Raw genomic sequence first — 13,128 nt, 5'->3', positions numbered from 1 at the left:
CAAGCTTGATGGGCTGAAATGATGCAAAATTTCATATGGAAATTCTATACAAGAAGGGTAAGGATAATGTTGTTGCTGATGCATTATCTCGTATAATGTATCAAATGAGCTTTACGATTTTAGAAAGCTCATTGCTTCAAGAAATAAAGGAAAGCACAGTTAGAGGACTCTTATATGGCAAAAATTTATCAGGCCATAGAACGAGACTCTTTGATTAGGGATGGACCAGATACTTCTGTTTCATTACCTACTGTTATTTCTGATAAGGCAAGTTCATTTAAGAACCTTTCAATTGAGAATGGGTATCTTAAATGAAAAGGCAAGATCCGTGTTCCTAGTGCACGGGAACTACGAAAGAAAGTTTTGTTTGATAACCATGATGTGCCTTGTGTAGGACATCTTGGTATTGATAAGTTCATACAGCTTGTTAGAAGGACATTTTGGTGGCCAAAGTTGGCCAAGGATGTTTGCTAATATGTCCAACAATGCTTTCAATGTCAAGTTAATAAAGCAGAAAGGGTGAAGCCACCGGGTTTGCTAATGCCATTACATTTTCCAGAATCTGATTGGAAAAGTATTTTCATGGATTTCTTTGTTGGCTTACCTAGAACCCAGAGATAAAAAGACACTATCCTAGTGATAGTGGATCGCTTCAGTAAAATGGCTCATTTTATAGCCACTTGTGAAAGTGTGGAAGCTCCACAAGTCGTAGATTTGTTTATTGATCATGTGTTTAGGTTGCATGGTCCACCTACGTCCATTGTGTCTGATAGGAATGTCAGGTTTACTGGTCATTTTTGGCGTCATGTCTTTGGTCGTTTAAATGTGTCTTTAAATATGTCAAGTGGTGATCACCCATAAACAAATGACCAAACAGAAAGAGTCAATCAGATACTAGAAGACATGCTGAGAGCATATGTATCTGATAAACAAAGAGATTGGGATACGCATTTGTCTTTGTTAGAATTTGTGTACAATAACATACCTCATAAGGCGATAGGTTTGTCTTCTTTTGAAATAAATTATGGAATGAATCCAAGTTTTCCTAGTACAGTAAGGTCAGATGAGAAATGCCTAGCTTCGGCAGAATTTTTTATTGACATACAGGCTAATATTAAAATTGCTCAAGCCAAGTTACAGCAAGCTGTTGATAGGGCTAAGCATTTTGCAGATAAGAAAAGGTCAAGTAGGATCTTTGAATTAGGAGAAAACGCTTTTCTCCAAGTACTAGCCAAGGCGTCTAGTTTGTCGATTGGCAAATGTCCAAAGTTATCTCCAAGATATTGTGGACCGTGGAAAATTATTTAGAAGCTAAGTGATGTAGCTTACCGATTGGAACTTCCTCCTGCATGCCGTGTTCATCTAGTGTTTCATGTTAGCAAATTAAGAAAGTATATCTCACGTGATGATAATCTAATTGATGGTATGATATTGACTGTGGACTAGACAAGATACTAGGTCGGAGAGAGAAACGATTGCGTAATCGTACTCTCCATGAGTATCTAGCTGCCTGGAAGGGTCTACCAGTTTTACTGATGCTACATGGGAATCAGAAGCTCTGATTTGATGACATTTCCCATCACTAATCATTGAGGACAATGATTTTTTTTTGAAAGGGGGAGAGAGTGTCTGACATAATAACCTTTGGCCGGGCAAGTAGACCAAGACGGCCATTAATTAGTGTGTCCCGGGCAAGAGCAAGAAGTGCCAAAGTCTGAAGCTCGGGGGATACCCTCAGATTTCTTGCTAAATTGGGCAGGACTTGTCTATTTGGGAACAGCTGTCGGGTGCACTATGAAAAGAGGCCCTAGAGACACGATTAGAAGGTGGGAAGAGGGTATATTTGGTTGGGAGGTGAGTAAGACACACAAGAAATTTTCTTCTCTCTCTCACATTATATTGGTTATATACTGGGTAGTGCTTGGTGACAATTTGTGCCTAGGCTAGTTAGCTATTAAATATTAGTCATGACATGAGCTAGGCATTAATTAATTAATTAATGCCAATTCAAGGGCTAGTTAATACTGCAGACCACTTGAGTGTTGGGAATATAGGGCCATTGTGCCTTTTATATATGCACGGGTGTGAATACACCCTTAGCACATTTGTACTTTCATATATATCTATTTAAAACCTAAAGAGGTACACTAGTCATTGTACCCAAGAACATCGTGCATCTCTATCTCTGACTCTCACTCGTTGCTCTTGCTCACGTTTTGCTCTCTACCTAACATTTTTCATCACCGGACATTGCATCGCCACTGCGCATCGCTCACATCAAGTGTCGTGCTCACTCTCTCACTCTCTATTGCTCTCAACTCCTCTCATATGCATTCTCAGCTTAGCTAACAATAGACTGTTTGTCTACAAACTGGTATGAGAGCACAGGTTGTGTTGAATGCTCCAGCAGTTGTGTAGGAGTCAGATGTTTAGTAGACAGAGTTGGAGGTACAATGGGCTGCAAAATGTGTAGCAACCATAGCATACATCAAACTGCCAACAGCTGAAGTATATGGTATCTTGGCCATTTCAGCCTTCTCATCATTAGATGTAGGGCTGTCCTCTGCACTGAGTTTCACATATGGAGGCAATGGAACCCCAATTGTTCCCCCCCCTCCATATTGAAACACTGCTAAACCTTGGAGATATACTCCTGCTGAGATAGATAGAGTAATCCTTTTGAGTTATCTCTGAGTGTTCGTATGCCAAGAATGTGATTTGCATCACCAAGATCAGAGTAGAAAGGCAAATCTGATAGCAAGGGACGCAGTAAATCACGTGGTAAGGATGTTGAATGCCATCATTGTGGCAAGAAGGGTCACTTTAAACATGACTGCTACAAATGGAAGAAAGAGAAAGGAAAGGGCAAGAAGACAGATGATAGCAAGGAGTCAGCCTGAGAAGAGCAGTGTCAAAATTGAAGAGGTAAATGTAGTCACTCATGACAGTGACACTGGGAATGATGTACTCTTTGTCCCTTCATACTTTAGTACACATGTTTTACTTGCAGATACGGATGATGACATGCACACTTGGATTCTAGATTCAGGTGTTTCCTTTGATGTCACCCCTCATCGTGAGTGGTTTTCTGACTATACAGGGGGTTGACATGGTGTTGTCCATCTTGGGGAGAACTATGCATGTGACAGTGCAGGTATTGGCAGTGTGCAATTGCAGTTTCAACATGGTTCTGTCTTCACACTTCAGCATGTACGGCATGTATCTCAGCTCAAGAAGAGCTTGATTAGCACAGGACAGCCCACCTTTGGTGATGGGAAATGGAAGATCTGTAAGGGATCTAGAGTGATTGCTAGAGGTTGTAAAAGTGATACCTTGTATCCTCTCCATGTATCTAGTGTGCGTGACGATGTTGCCGTGATCGAGCAGCCAAGTGTTTCTTTGTGGCATGGCCGGTTGGGACACATGAGTCAAACTGAAATGAAAGTGCTTTCTCGTTTGGGTTACTTGCCTTGTCTTCGCGATGCTGATTTTGAGCATTGTGTTTATGGTAAACATGCACAGACATCTCATAAGAAGTCTCTTTCGTTGAAATCTTCTCCTCTAGAGTTAGTATTCCGATGTATGTCAGATGCCAGGGTTATCTTTAGGGGAAAAGAAATACTTTGTCACCTTTGTCGATGATGCTATACGGAAGGTATGGGTTTACCCTATTCGTAGCAAGAAGAAAGTGCTTGACAAGTTTCAAAAATTCTTGGCATTGCTTGAAAATCAGACTGATAAGACACTTAAGTGTCTTCGCTCTGACAATGGTGGGGAATATGTGTCCAAGGCCTTTCAGGCATTTTGTGACCTCAAAGGGATAAAGAGGGAGCTCACTGCCCCTCATAATCCACCCCAAAATGGAGTTGTAGAGCGTATGAATCGGACCATTCAAGACAAGGTCCACACGATGCTGTCACATACTACTTTACCTCATGGTTTTTGGGGAGGGGCTGTTATGAGAGCCGTACACTTGATTAATCGGTCACCAAACAAGTCTTTGGGAGGAGGGGGGGGAGTTCCCCAAGAAGCATGGTCGGCCAAGCCACCTTCGTAAGCACACTTGAAAGTATTTGGCTGTGAAGCATTTGTGCACATATGTAAGGAAGAACACAGCAAACTTGAGCCAAAGTCCTATACATGTATTTTTCTAGGATATGGTGATGAAGGTGAAATGGGGTATAGATTATGGGATCCCGAGAAAACAAAAATAGTACGCATCAATGATGTTAGGTCCATAGGGTTGTATTCCGGGAAGAAATATCTTTTGGACAGCAAAATGTGTCTGCTATACAGCAGCAAATACCTGCTGTAAATGAACCTGCAAATGCAGAAAATAATGTTGGAAATGATTAGCCAGCCATTGCCCATAATGATAAGCCATTGGATGCGCAGGAACAACCGCGATAACAAGCTGTTAATACTAATTTGCAGACTGAAATGCCAGGACAGCATGCTGAAAATGGAAATTTGCAGAAACAGTCAGCAAACAATGACCATTGGGATAGGAGATCGTCTAGGGCTACTAGACAACTTGACAGATTTGTTCCTGGTGCAAACAATGTGGCTGATTATGTCATGTTGACAGACTGTGGTGAACGGTCTTGCTTCAAGGAAGCAATGGTATAAAGCCATGTTGTTAGAGATGGAATCTCTTGAAAAAAATGACACTTGGGACTTGGTGCAATTGCCTAAGGGGCAGAAATCACTTCCATGCAAATGGGTTTACAAGATGAAGGTCACTTCTAGCTCCTCACTAAAGTACAAAGCAAGATTGGTTGCGAAGGGATACAAGCAGGAACATGGAATTGACTTTGATGAGATTTTCTCTCCTGTAGTCAAGATGACTACATTGAGAACCATTTTGGGCATGGTTGCATTTGAGGATATGGAGCTTATATAGATGGATGTAAAGACTACATTCTTACATAGTGATCTTCATGAAGACATATGTATGTAGCGGCGTGAAGGGTTTGTGGCAAAAGGGAAAGAGAAGATGGTATGTAAACTCAAAAGGAGTTTGTATGGGTTGAAACAAGCACCAAGAGAATGGTATCATAAGTTTGATACATTTATGCAGTCTTAAGGTTTTCATAGAAGTCAAGTGGAACACTGCTTGTACACCAAGAAGGCAGCAAATAGCAGCCTGATTATCTTGGTTCTGTATGTTGATGACATGCTGATTGGCTGGCAGGGATACTTATGCCTTGGACTCACTGAAACAAAGTCTTTATGGCAGCTTTGACATGAAGGGTCTTGGTGATGCAAATCACATTCTTGGTATGTGAATACCTAGAGATAGATCAAAAGGCTTACTCTATCCATCTCAGCAGGAGTATATCTCCAAGGTTTTGCGGCGTTTCAATATGGAGGGGGGGAAAACAATTGGGGTTCCATTGCCTCCATATGTGAAACTCAGTGCAGAGGACAGCCATGCATCTGATGATGAGAAGGCTGAAATGGCCAAGATACCATATGCTTCAGCTGTTGGCAGTTTGATGTATGTTATGGTTGCGACACGTCCTAATATTGCCTTTGTAGTGGGAGTGGTTAGCAGATACATAGCAAACCCTAGTAAAAAGCATTGGGAAGTAGTGAAAGGTATTATGAGATACCTCAAAGGCACAAAGTATTTGTGCATCTGCTTTGGAAAGTAGAAGGCATCTGTCGTTGGCTTTATTGATGCAGATTATGCTGGTCATGCGGACTGCAGAAAGTCCACTTCTGGGTATGTGTTTTTCCCCCCTCCATATTGAAACGCTGCAAAACCTTGGAGATATACTCCTACTGAGATGGATAGAGTAAGCCTTTTGATCTATCTCTAGGTATTCACATACCAAGAATGTGATTTGCATCACCAAGATCCTTCATGTCAAAGCTGCCATGAATACTTTGCTTCAGTGATTCCAAGGCATGAGTATCCCTACTAGCAAATAATCAGGCTGACTTCATGTCAAAGTTGCCATGACGACTTTGCTTCAATGATTCCAAGGCATGAGTATACCTACCAACAATCAGCATGTCATCTACATACAAAACCAAGATGATCAGGCTACCATCTGCTGCCTTCTTGGTGTACAAGCAGTGATCCACTTGACTTCTATGAAAGCCTTGGGACTGCATGAATGTATCAAACCTATGATACCATTCTCTTGGTGCTTGTTTCAGCCCATACAAACTACTTTTGAGTTTATATACCATCTCTTCTTTCCCTTGTTTAACAAACCCTTCAGGTTGTTGCATATATATGTCCTTATGCAGATCACCATGTAAAAATGCAGTCTTTACATCCATCTGTATAAGCTCCATATCCTCAACTGCAACCAAGCCCAAAATGGTTCTCAATGTAGTCATCTTTGACTACAGGAGAGAAAATCTCATCAAAGTCAATTCCATGCTTCTGCTTGTACCCTTTTGCAACCAATCTTGCTTTGTACTTTGGTGAGGAACCAGAAGTGACCTTCATCTTGTAAACCCATTTGAATGGAAGTGTTTTCTGCCCCTTGGGCAACTGCACCAAGTCCCAAGTGTCATTTTTTTAAAGAGATTCCATCTTTGATAACAGGGCTTTATACCATTTCTTGCTCTCTTGTCTATCCATTGCTTCCTTGAAGCAGGATGGTTCACCACAGTCTGTCAACATGACATAATTAGCTACATTGTTTGCACCAGGAACAAATCTGTCAGGTTGTCTAGTAGCCCTAGACGATCTCTTAACCCAATGGCCATTGTTTGCTAGCTGTTCTTGCAAATTTCCATTTTCAGCATGCTGTCCTGGCATTTCAGCCTGCAAATCAGTATTAACACCTTGCTGGCCTGGCTGTTCCTACATATGTAGTAGCTCATTATCATGGGTAATTGCTGGCTGATCATTTCCAGCATCATTTCCTTCATTTATAGGTTCATTTAAAGCAGGTATTCGCTGCTGTACAGCAAGCACATTTTCCTGTCCAAAAGGTATATCTTCCCGGAATACAGTCCTACGGACCTCCTCAATCTTTTCGGGCTGTTTGTGCATGTGATCTTCCCGGAAGATAACGTCATTGTTGCGCACTACTTTCCTTTTCTCGGGATCCCACAATTTATACCCTATTTCACCCTTGTCACCATATCCTAGGAAAATGCATTTAGAGGACTTTGGCTCAAGTTTACTGCGTTTTTCTTTACGAATATGCACAAAAGCCTCAGCCAAACACTTTCAGTTGAGCATATGAAGGTGGCTTGCGTGACCACGCTTCTTGGGGAACCCAAAAACACCACCCCCCCCCCCCACCCCACAAAAGACCTGTTTGGTGACGGATTAATTAAGTGAAGTTGTCATAACCGCCTCTCGCCAAAAACCATGGGGTAATGCAGTATGAGAAAGCATCGTACGGACCTTATCCTGTATGGTCCGATTCATACGTTCTGCAACTCCATTTTGGGGCAGATTATGAGGGCAGTGAGCTCCCTCTTTATACCTTTGCTCTCACAAAATCCCTAAAAGGCCTTGGACACATATTTCCCACCATTATCAGAGGGAAGATACTTAAGTGTCTCATTTGTCTGATTTTTAGCCAATGCCAAGAAATTTTTAAACTTGTCAAGCACTTCATCCTTGCTACGGATAGGGTAAACCCATACTTTCCTTGTAGCATCATCGACGAAGGTGACAAAATATTCCTTTCCCCCTAAAGATAATCCTGGCATTTGACATACATCCGAATGTACTAACTCTAGTGGAAAATATTTCAAAGAAATAGACTTTTTATGAGATGTCTGTGCATGTTTGCCATAAATACAATGATCACAATGCTCAAAATCAGCATAACGAAGACAAGGCAAGTAACCCAAAGGAGAAAGCACTTTTATTTATGTTTGACTCATGTGTCCCAACCGGCCATGCCACAAAGAAAGACTTGGCTGCTTGGTCACGGCAATAACATGGTCACGTACACTATATACATGAAGTGGATACAAAGTATCACTCTTACAACCTTTGGCAATTACTCTTGATTCCTTACAGATCTTGCATTTTCCATTAGTAAAGGTGGTATGAAAACCATCATCATCTAGCTGCCCTGTGTTAATCAAGCTCTTCTTGAGCTGAGGTACATGCTGTATATGCTGAAGTGTAAAGACAGAGCCATGCTGAAACTGTAACGGCACACTGCCAATACCTGCAATTTGACATGCATAGTTCTCTCCAAGATGGACAACACGATGTCGACCCCTTGTATAGACAGAGAACCACTCACGATGAGGGGTGACATGAAAGGAAGCACTTGAATCGAGAATCTAGGTATGCATGTCATCATCTGTATCTGCAAGTAAAGCATGTGCACCAAAGTGTGAAGAGACAAAGAGTATGCCCCTCCCACTATCACTGTCATGAGTGACTACATTCACCTCTTCAATTTTTACACTGCTCTTCTTAGGTTGGCTATCCTTCTTTTCTTTCTTGCTATCATCTGTCTTCTTGCCTTTTCCTTTCTCTTTCTTCCATTTGTAGCAATCACGTTTAAAGTGACCCTTCTTGCCACAATGATGACATTCAACATCTTTGCCACGTGATTTACTACATCCCTTGCTATCATATTTGGTCTTTTGCTGTGATTTGTCCCTAGTATGCAAAGCACTGGAAGACTTACTAGATGCATTGTTCTGCCGATTCATCTCTTCCATAAGTAGAGCACTCTCTACATCAGCATACAAAAGGATCACATTAGAATTGCTCAGAGCAGTCCCAAGGTCCAATATGCATCAATGCCGAGAAATTGGATAAATTTCAGCCCAATTTGTGCATGTACATGAAAAGCCCCAAATGTTGGGGACAAAATGTCACAAATTCTTGCAATTTCTGAGACAGATATCACTGTTGCATCTTGCTCGCACCAAATCTGGACAAATCCCCAAATTTTCCAAGTCCTGTGTGCAGTAATTTCAGTGAAATTGAAAGAATTTTACTAAAATGTGAAAATCCCCAAATTTCCCGGGCAAATGTGCACCGACTTTGCAATTTCTGAGTCAGATTGTCCAATTTTGCGTTAAGATTCCCAAATTCGGGAAAACCCCCAAATTTCTGGACCTAAACTTGCACAAATTTGCAGATTGTGCTTGTGCGCACGAACACGCGAAGGAGAGAAGGCAAATTCAAGGAGATTTTGAAGAAATAGAATATCTCCCTTGTTTTTTGCTTGAAATATGTGATGGGGTCCGGTCTGTTGACCCCATTCGACTGTCCTGCCTCACCCGCACGACCTGTCCTGACGACTGCTGCCCGCCGACTGCTGCACGCGCTATATGCTGGACCTGTCCGTCGGCTGCCTGCTGTGGCGTGGTTGTCGCCTTGTCACCTGCAATCCTGTGGTTGTCTCCAGCCTGTCAGGCTTGCAAACCAGACTGTCCGTCGAACATTCCACCTGGGCTGCGACCTGTCCCTTCTGACTGACGTTGACCCGTTAGTTTTGTTCGCACGCTAGCAGGCGCCCGCTGGTCTTTCGCCTGACTGCTCTTTGCACTTGTCAACTGTCGACTTCTGCTTGTCGAGTCCACCTGAGACTCCTGCAACACCTGCCGTCTGCTTCGTCTCGAGAAGCGTGCACTCCTTGCTGCTCTGATTCGAGTTTGTAGTGACAGGTCCGGCACGGAGATCTAGACAGCCAGTCGTTACGCGCAATGAGAGACAGAGAGAGTGAGATAGAGCAGAGTAGAGAGTGAACACGTTGGTAGGTACAATGATGAGTTTGTACCTTTAGGTTTTTAGATAGATATATATGTGTAAGTACAAGTGCTAAGGGTGTGTTCACACCCGAGCACATTTAAAGGCACGAAGGCCTTTATTCCCGACAGCTTGATCTTTCTCCTTTGAAATGTATGTGAGGGATCATGGAATTATACTTGGAAGAATGCATGGGGCTTCTTTCCCAAAAGGTGGATCTATGCAAGCTGATCAAAATTGCAGCTTTTCCTAGTCATGTTTGTGGTCAGATTTGCAATGAATGCCAACAGTTGAAGCTGTGTGCAGCCAGCTAATTAGATGCTAGTCTTGTATGTTATCCACCTCCCATTTTCCACATGGCATTGTTGATATTGGTTTGTTTGTTTTTCTCAAGGCTAGCTCTCCAGGCTTCCTGTCATTTTGGCCATTCATATCCATTTTAGAACACGTTATTTACTTGGTAGCATGGAAGGGCTGATTGTAACACATATACATAACTGCAGGGCCCAGGCAGGCAGACATAGCCACGATGTAGAGGGTGTTCACAAGGAGGCCCCAAGCAGCATGTGTGAGAAAAGATGGACTTATCAAGGTGTGTGATAAAAAGCATGAGATGCCAGATGTTGCAAGGTTCTTGTCTGAATGAGTATCTTGATCAAACTCCGATCTCCAATTTCTGGCCTGCCATACTGTATGCTGATAATGTGGGCTCAGTTTTTGTGCACTCCACCAATGAAAGGGAACATAGAAGGTAAAAGGGGTCCTAAAGGTCATTGCCCTAAAAGGCTGCTATATTTGGGGCAAGAAATTGAAGGAAGGAGAGCTGAAGGAGACTGGAGGAGGGAGATAACGGAAAAAGGATTGAAAGGTATGGTGAGGGAGGTTGTAGATGCCGAGAGGTGAAAAGCATGGGAGCTAGAAGAATGTTTTGCTATATTGAGGGTTGAGGTATGTTTGCTGAATCTGGCTGGAAAATCAAGTCAGTTCAATAGTTCAGATCTACTGGACATGCTTCCCACATGTCTTTCTTTGGTCAAAATGTCTCTTTTTTCAATTTGTACAAATGTGCCTTCCTGCAATGTGATGTTTAATAGATGAGAAATGTCTCTTAAACCACCTGTGGTTGAAATGTTGGATAGAACTTGTAATGTGATGTTTAACAAATAAGAGAGGTCTGGTTGAGAAGATTTTCATTACTCGAGAGAGTTCATACAAATTTGAGATGAGCAAGTTTCTCCATTAGAGTGGATCTGTTATTAGAGTATAGTCTTTAGGATCTGAATCCTTACTTCAGTCGCGTAATTAAGATTCCTTCTGCATGTGATGCTGTCTGGTGCAGAATGACTTTCTTTTGCCTGTCTATATCTGAAGATGCATAATCAAGTGAGAAGTATGAGTAATACTGCTGTTTGTTTTGCAGGTTTGTAAGCATCCATTTGGGTTCTCACCAGTATATGCTGAGAATGCACCGAGCAGGTTACCATTCCAGGAGTTTCTTGTAGGATTAGCCATAAAGGCTAGTCAAGGGATGCACTTTGTTGTACGACTAGCCTTTGTGCTATCAGTATGGCTAGTATTCATACCGTTTACAACATTTTGGATCTGGCAGCTGACATTTGTCAGAACAATATCAAAAGCACAGGAAACATTTGTCAGCCGGCTAACTCCAGTGTTGCTCTTCACAGATTGTCTTCATGGTTTTTTACTATCCGCAGGCATTGTATTCATTTTTCTTGGGGCGACTTCATTGAGAGAATACCTTCGGCATTTGCGAGAGTTAGCTGGGCCAGATGTGGACAGAGAAGATGGTGCTAGAGCTGGAAGGAGACAGGGGCAAGGGCCTATCAGAGATAGGATTGATGGTGCTGCCCCAGCACCAATGGTTGATGGAAATAGAGAGGGTGCTGGGCAGGGCTTAGCTGCAGGTGCTGGACAGATAATTAGGAGAAATGCAGAGAATGTGGCTGCACGCCTTGAAATGCAAGCTGCTCGTCTTGAAGCTCATGTCGAGCAAATGTTTGATGGAGCTGATGATGTGGATGGGGCTGAAGATGTCCCTTTCGATGAGTTGGTTGGAATGCAAGGCCCAGTTTTCCACTTGTTGGAGAATGCAATTACAGTGAGTACTTTATGGTCTCCTTCTTTGTTGTTAACCTCCTGTTTTGGTACAAGGAGAAATTGCCCACTATTGACTTGTCATTCTCTTGCAGGTATTAGCAAGCAATGCCATTTTTCTGGCCCTTGTTGCGTTCCTCCCTTTCACATTAGGACGCATCACACTTTCTCTTGCGTCTCGCTTGATCATTATTTGGAATTTGGGCAGTTTGGACACTAGTTTTGCAGGAATCACTAGTGTACTAAAACTGGATGAGCCACCCACTTTCCAAAATATATCGGTGGGGTTTTTAGATGTGCCAACCATCATATCTGATGTTACTGTCATGGGCAATGCTACCTTTGCAGAAACCCTCAGCGATGTCAGCATAGGGCAGTTGGCAGCCACCTCAGTATTCAAAACATCTGGAAATTTTGTAAATGCATTGGGAGTCTCTGATGCTGCAACTGTTGCAGTTGGTTATGGTGTTATTTTGATGGCTGTTGCCTTCCACCTTGGTATTAGAGGCTTTGTAAAATATTTCAGAGGAGAGCCACTTACACTTGGCAGAATTCATGGCATTATCTCCATTGCAGAAGCTGTTCCTACTGTTGGCAGACAAATCATGGCTGGGTTGAGACACATGTTGACAATGTTTAAAGTGGCTTTCCTCTTATTAATTGAACTTGGAGTTTTTCCTCTGTTATGTGGGTGGTGGCTAGATATATGCACACTCAGGATGCTGGGAGGAACTGTGGCAAATCGTGTCACCTTTTTCTGGTTGTCACCTCTCACAAGCTCTCTTCTGCATTGGCTAGTGGGTATTGTTTACATGCTTCACATCAGCATATTTGTTAGCTTGCTGCGGGAGGTAAAATCTGATTTTCTACATATTTTCTTTCTTTTTAGTACATTTGCTAAGCCATAGAATACAAGTTCCAAGTCAATGCACTTTGCCCCATTCTTTGATCTGAAATGTGCGGTGTCATCTGTAAATACTGGACAGACATCCTTGTGCAATCATGTCTATTATGACCATAAGCATGCAGCTCTTCAATCCGTGCCATCTTTTTTATGTTTGAGTTGCTAATGACTGATAGGTTAGCACTAGAGGTCAGAGATTGTTTGACGAGTTGATTCTAGAGCAACATGGTGTAGAAACATCTGTCTCTAGCTGGTTCATTTTTTGCATGTTAGGTTAATTTCTGGACCATTACAATTCCTCTCTTTCAAGGATTTATCTCACAATTGTTTTGAAATCTCTGCTGGAAGAGAGAATTTATGGTAGTTGCAGTGATTTGAGCTATGCTTGTTGGTACTAGGTTCCAAGTGC

The 13,128-nt window shown here is 42.3% G+C and overlaps 1 protein-coding gene across 3 annotated transcripts in view; it reads left to right on the top strand.

Moving 5' to 3' along the window:
- LOC148024471 (putative E3 ubiquitin ligase SUD1) overlaps positions 1-13,128 on the top strand; it is an 89,528-nt gene that overhangs the window by 50,267 nt on the left and 26,133 nt on the right. For all 3 annotated transcript variants that reach the window (XM_087694103.1, XM_087694105.1, XM_087694106.1), the window contains exons 2-3: positions 11,121-11,819; positions 11,911-12,666. In XM_087694103.1, the coding sequence (XP_087550229.1) occupies positions 11,121-11,819; positions 11,911-12,666 (1,455 nt within the window). The remainder of the gene's footprint in view (positions 1-11,120; positions 11,820-11,910; positions 12,667-13,128) is intronic.

This window comes from Lygodium microphyllum, chromosome 15 (assembly GCF_053477565.2).
Source record: "Lygodium microphyllum isolate KBCC chromosome 15, Lygodium_microphyllum_v1.1.10, whole genome shotgun sequence".
NCBI classification, from domain to species: Eukaryota; Viridiplantae; Streptophyta; class Polypodiopsida; order Schizaeales; family Lygodiaceae; genus Lygodium; species Lygodium microphyllum.
The sequence above is the reverse complement of the archived record's forward strand: the minus strand, read 5'-3'. Positions and strand labels throughout refer to the sequence as shown.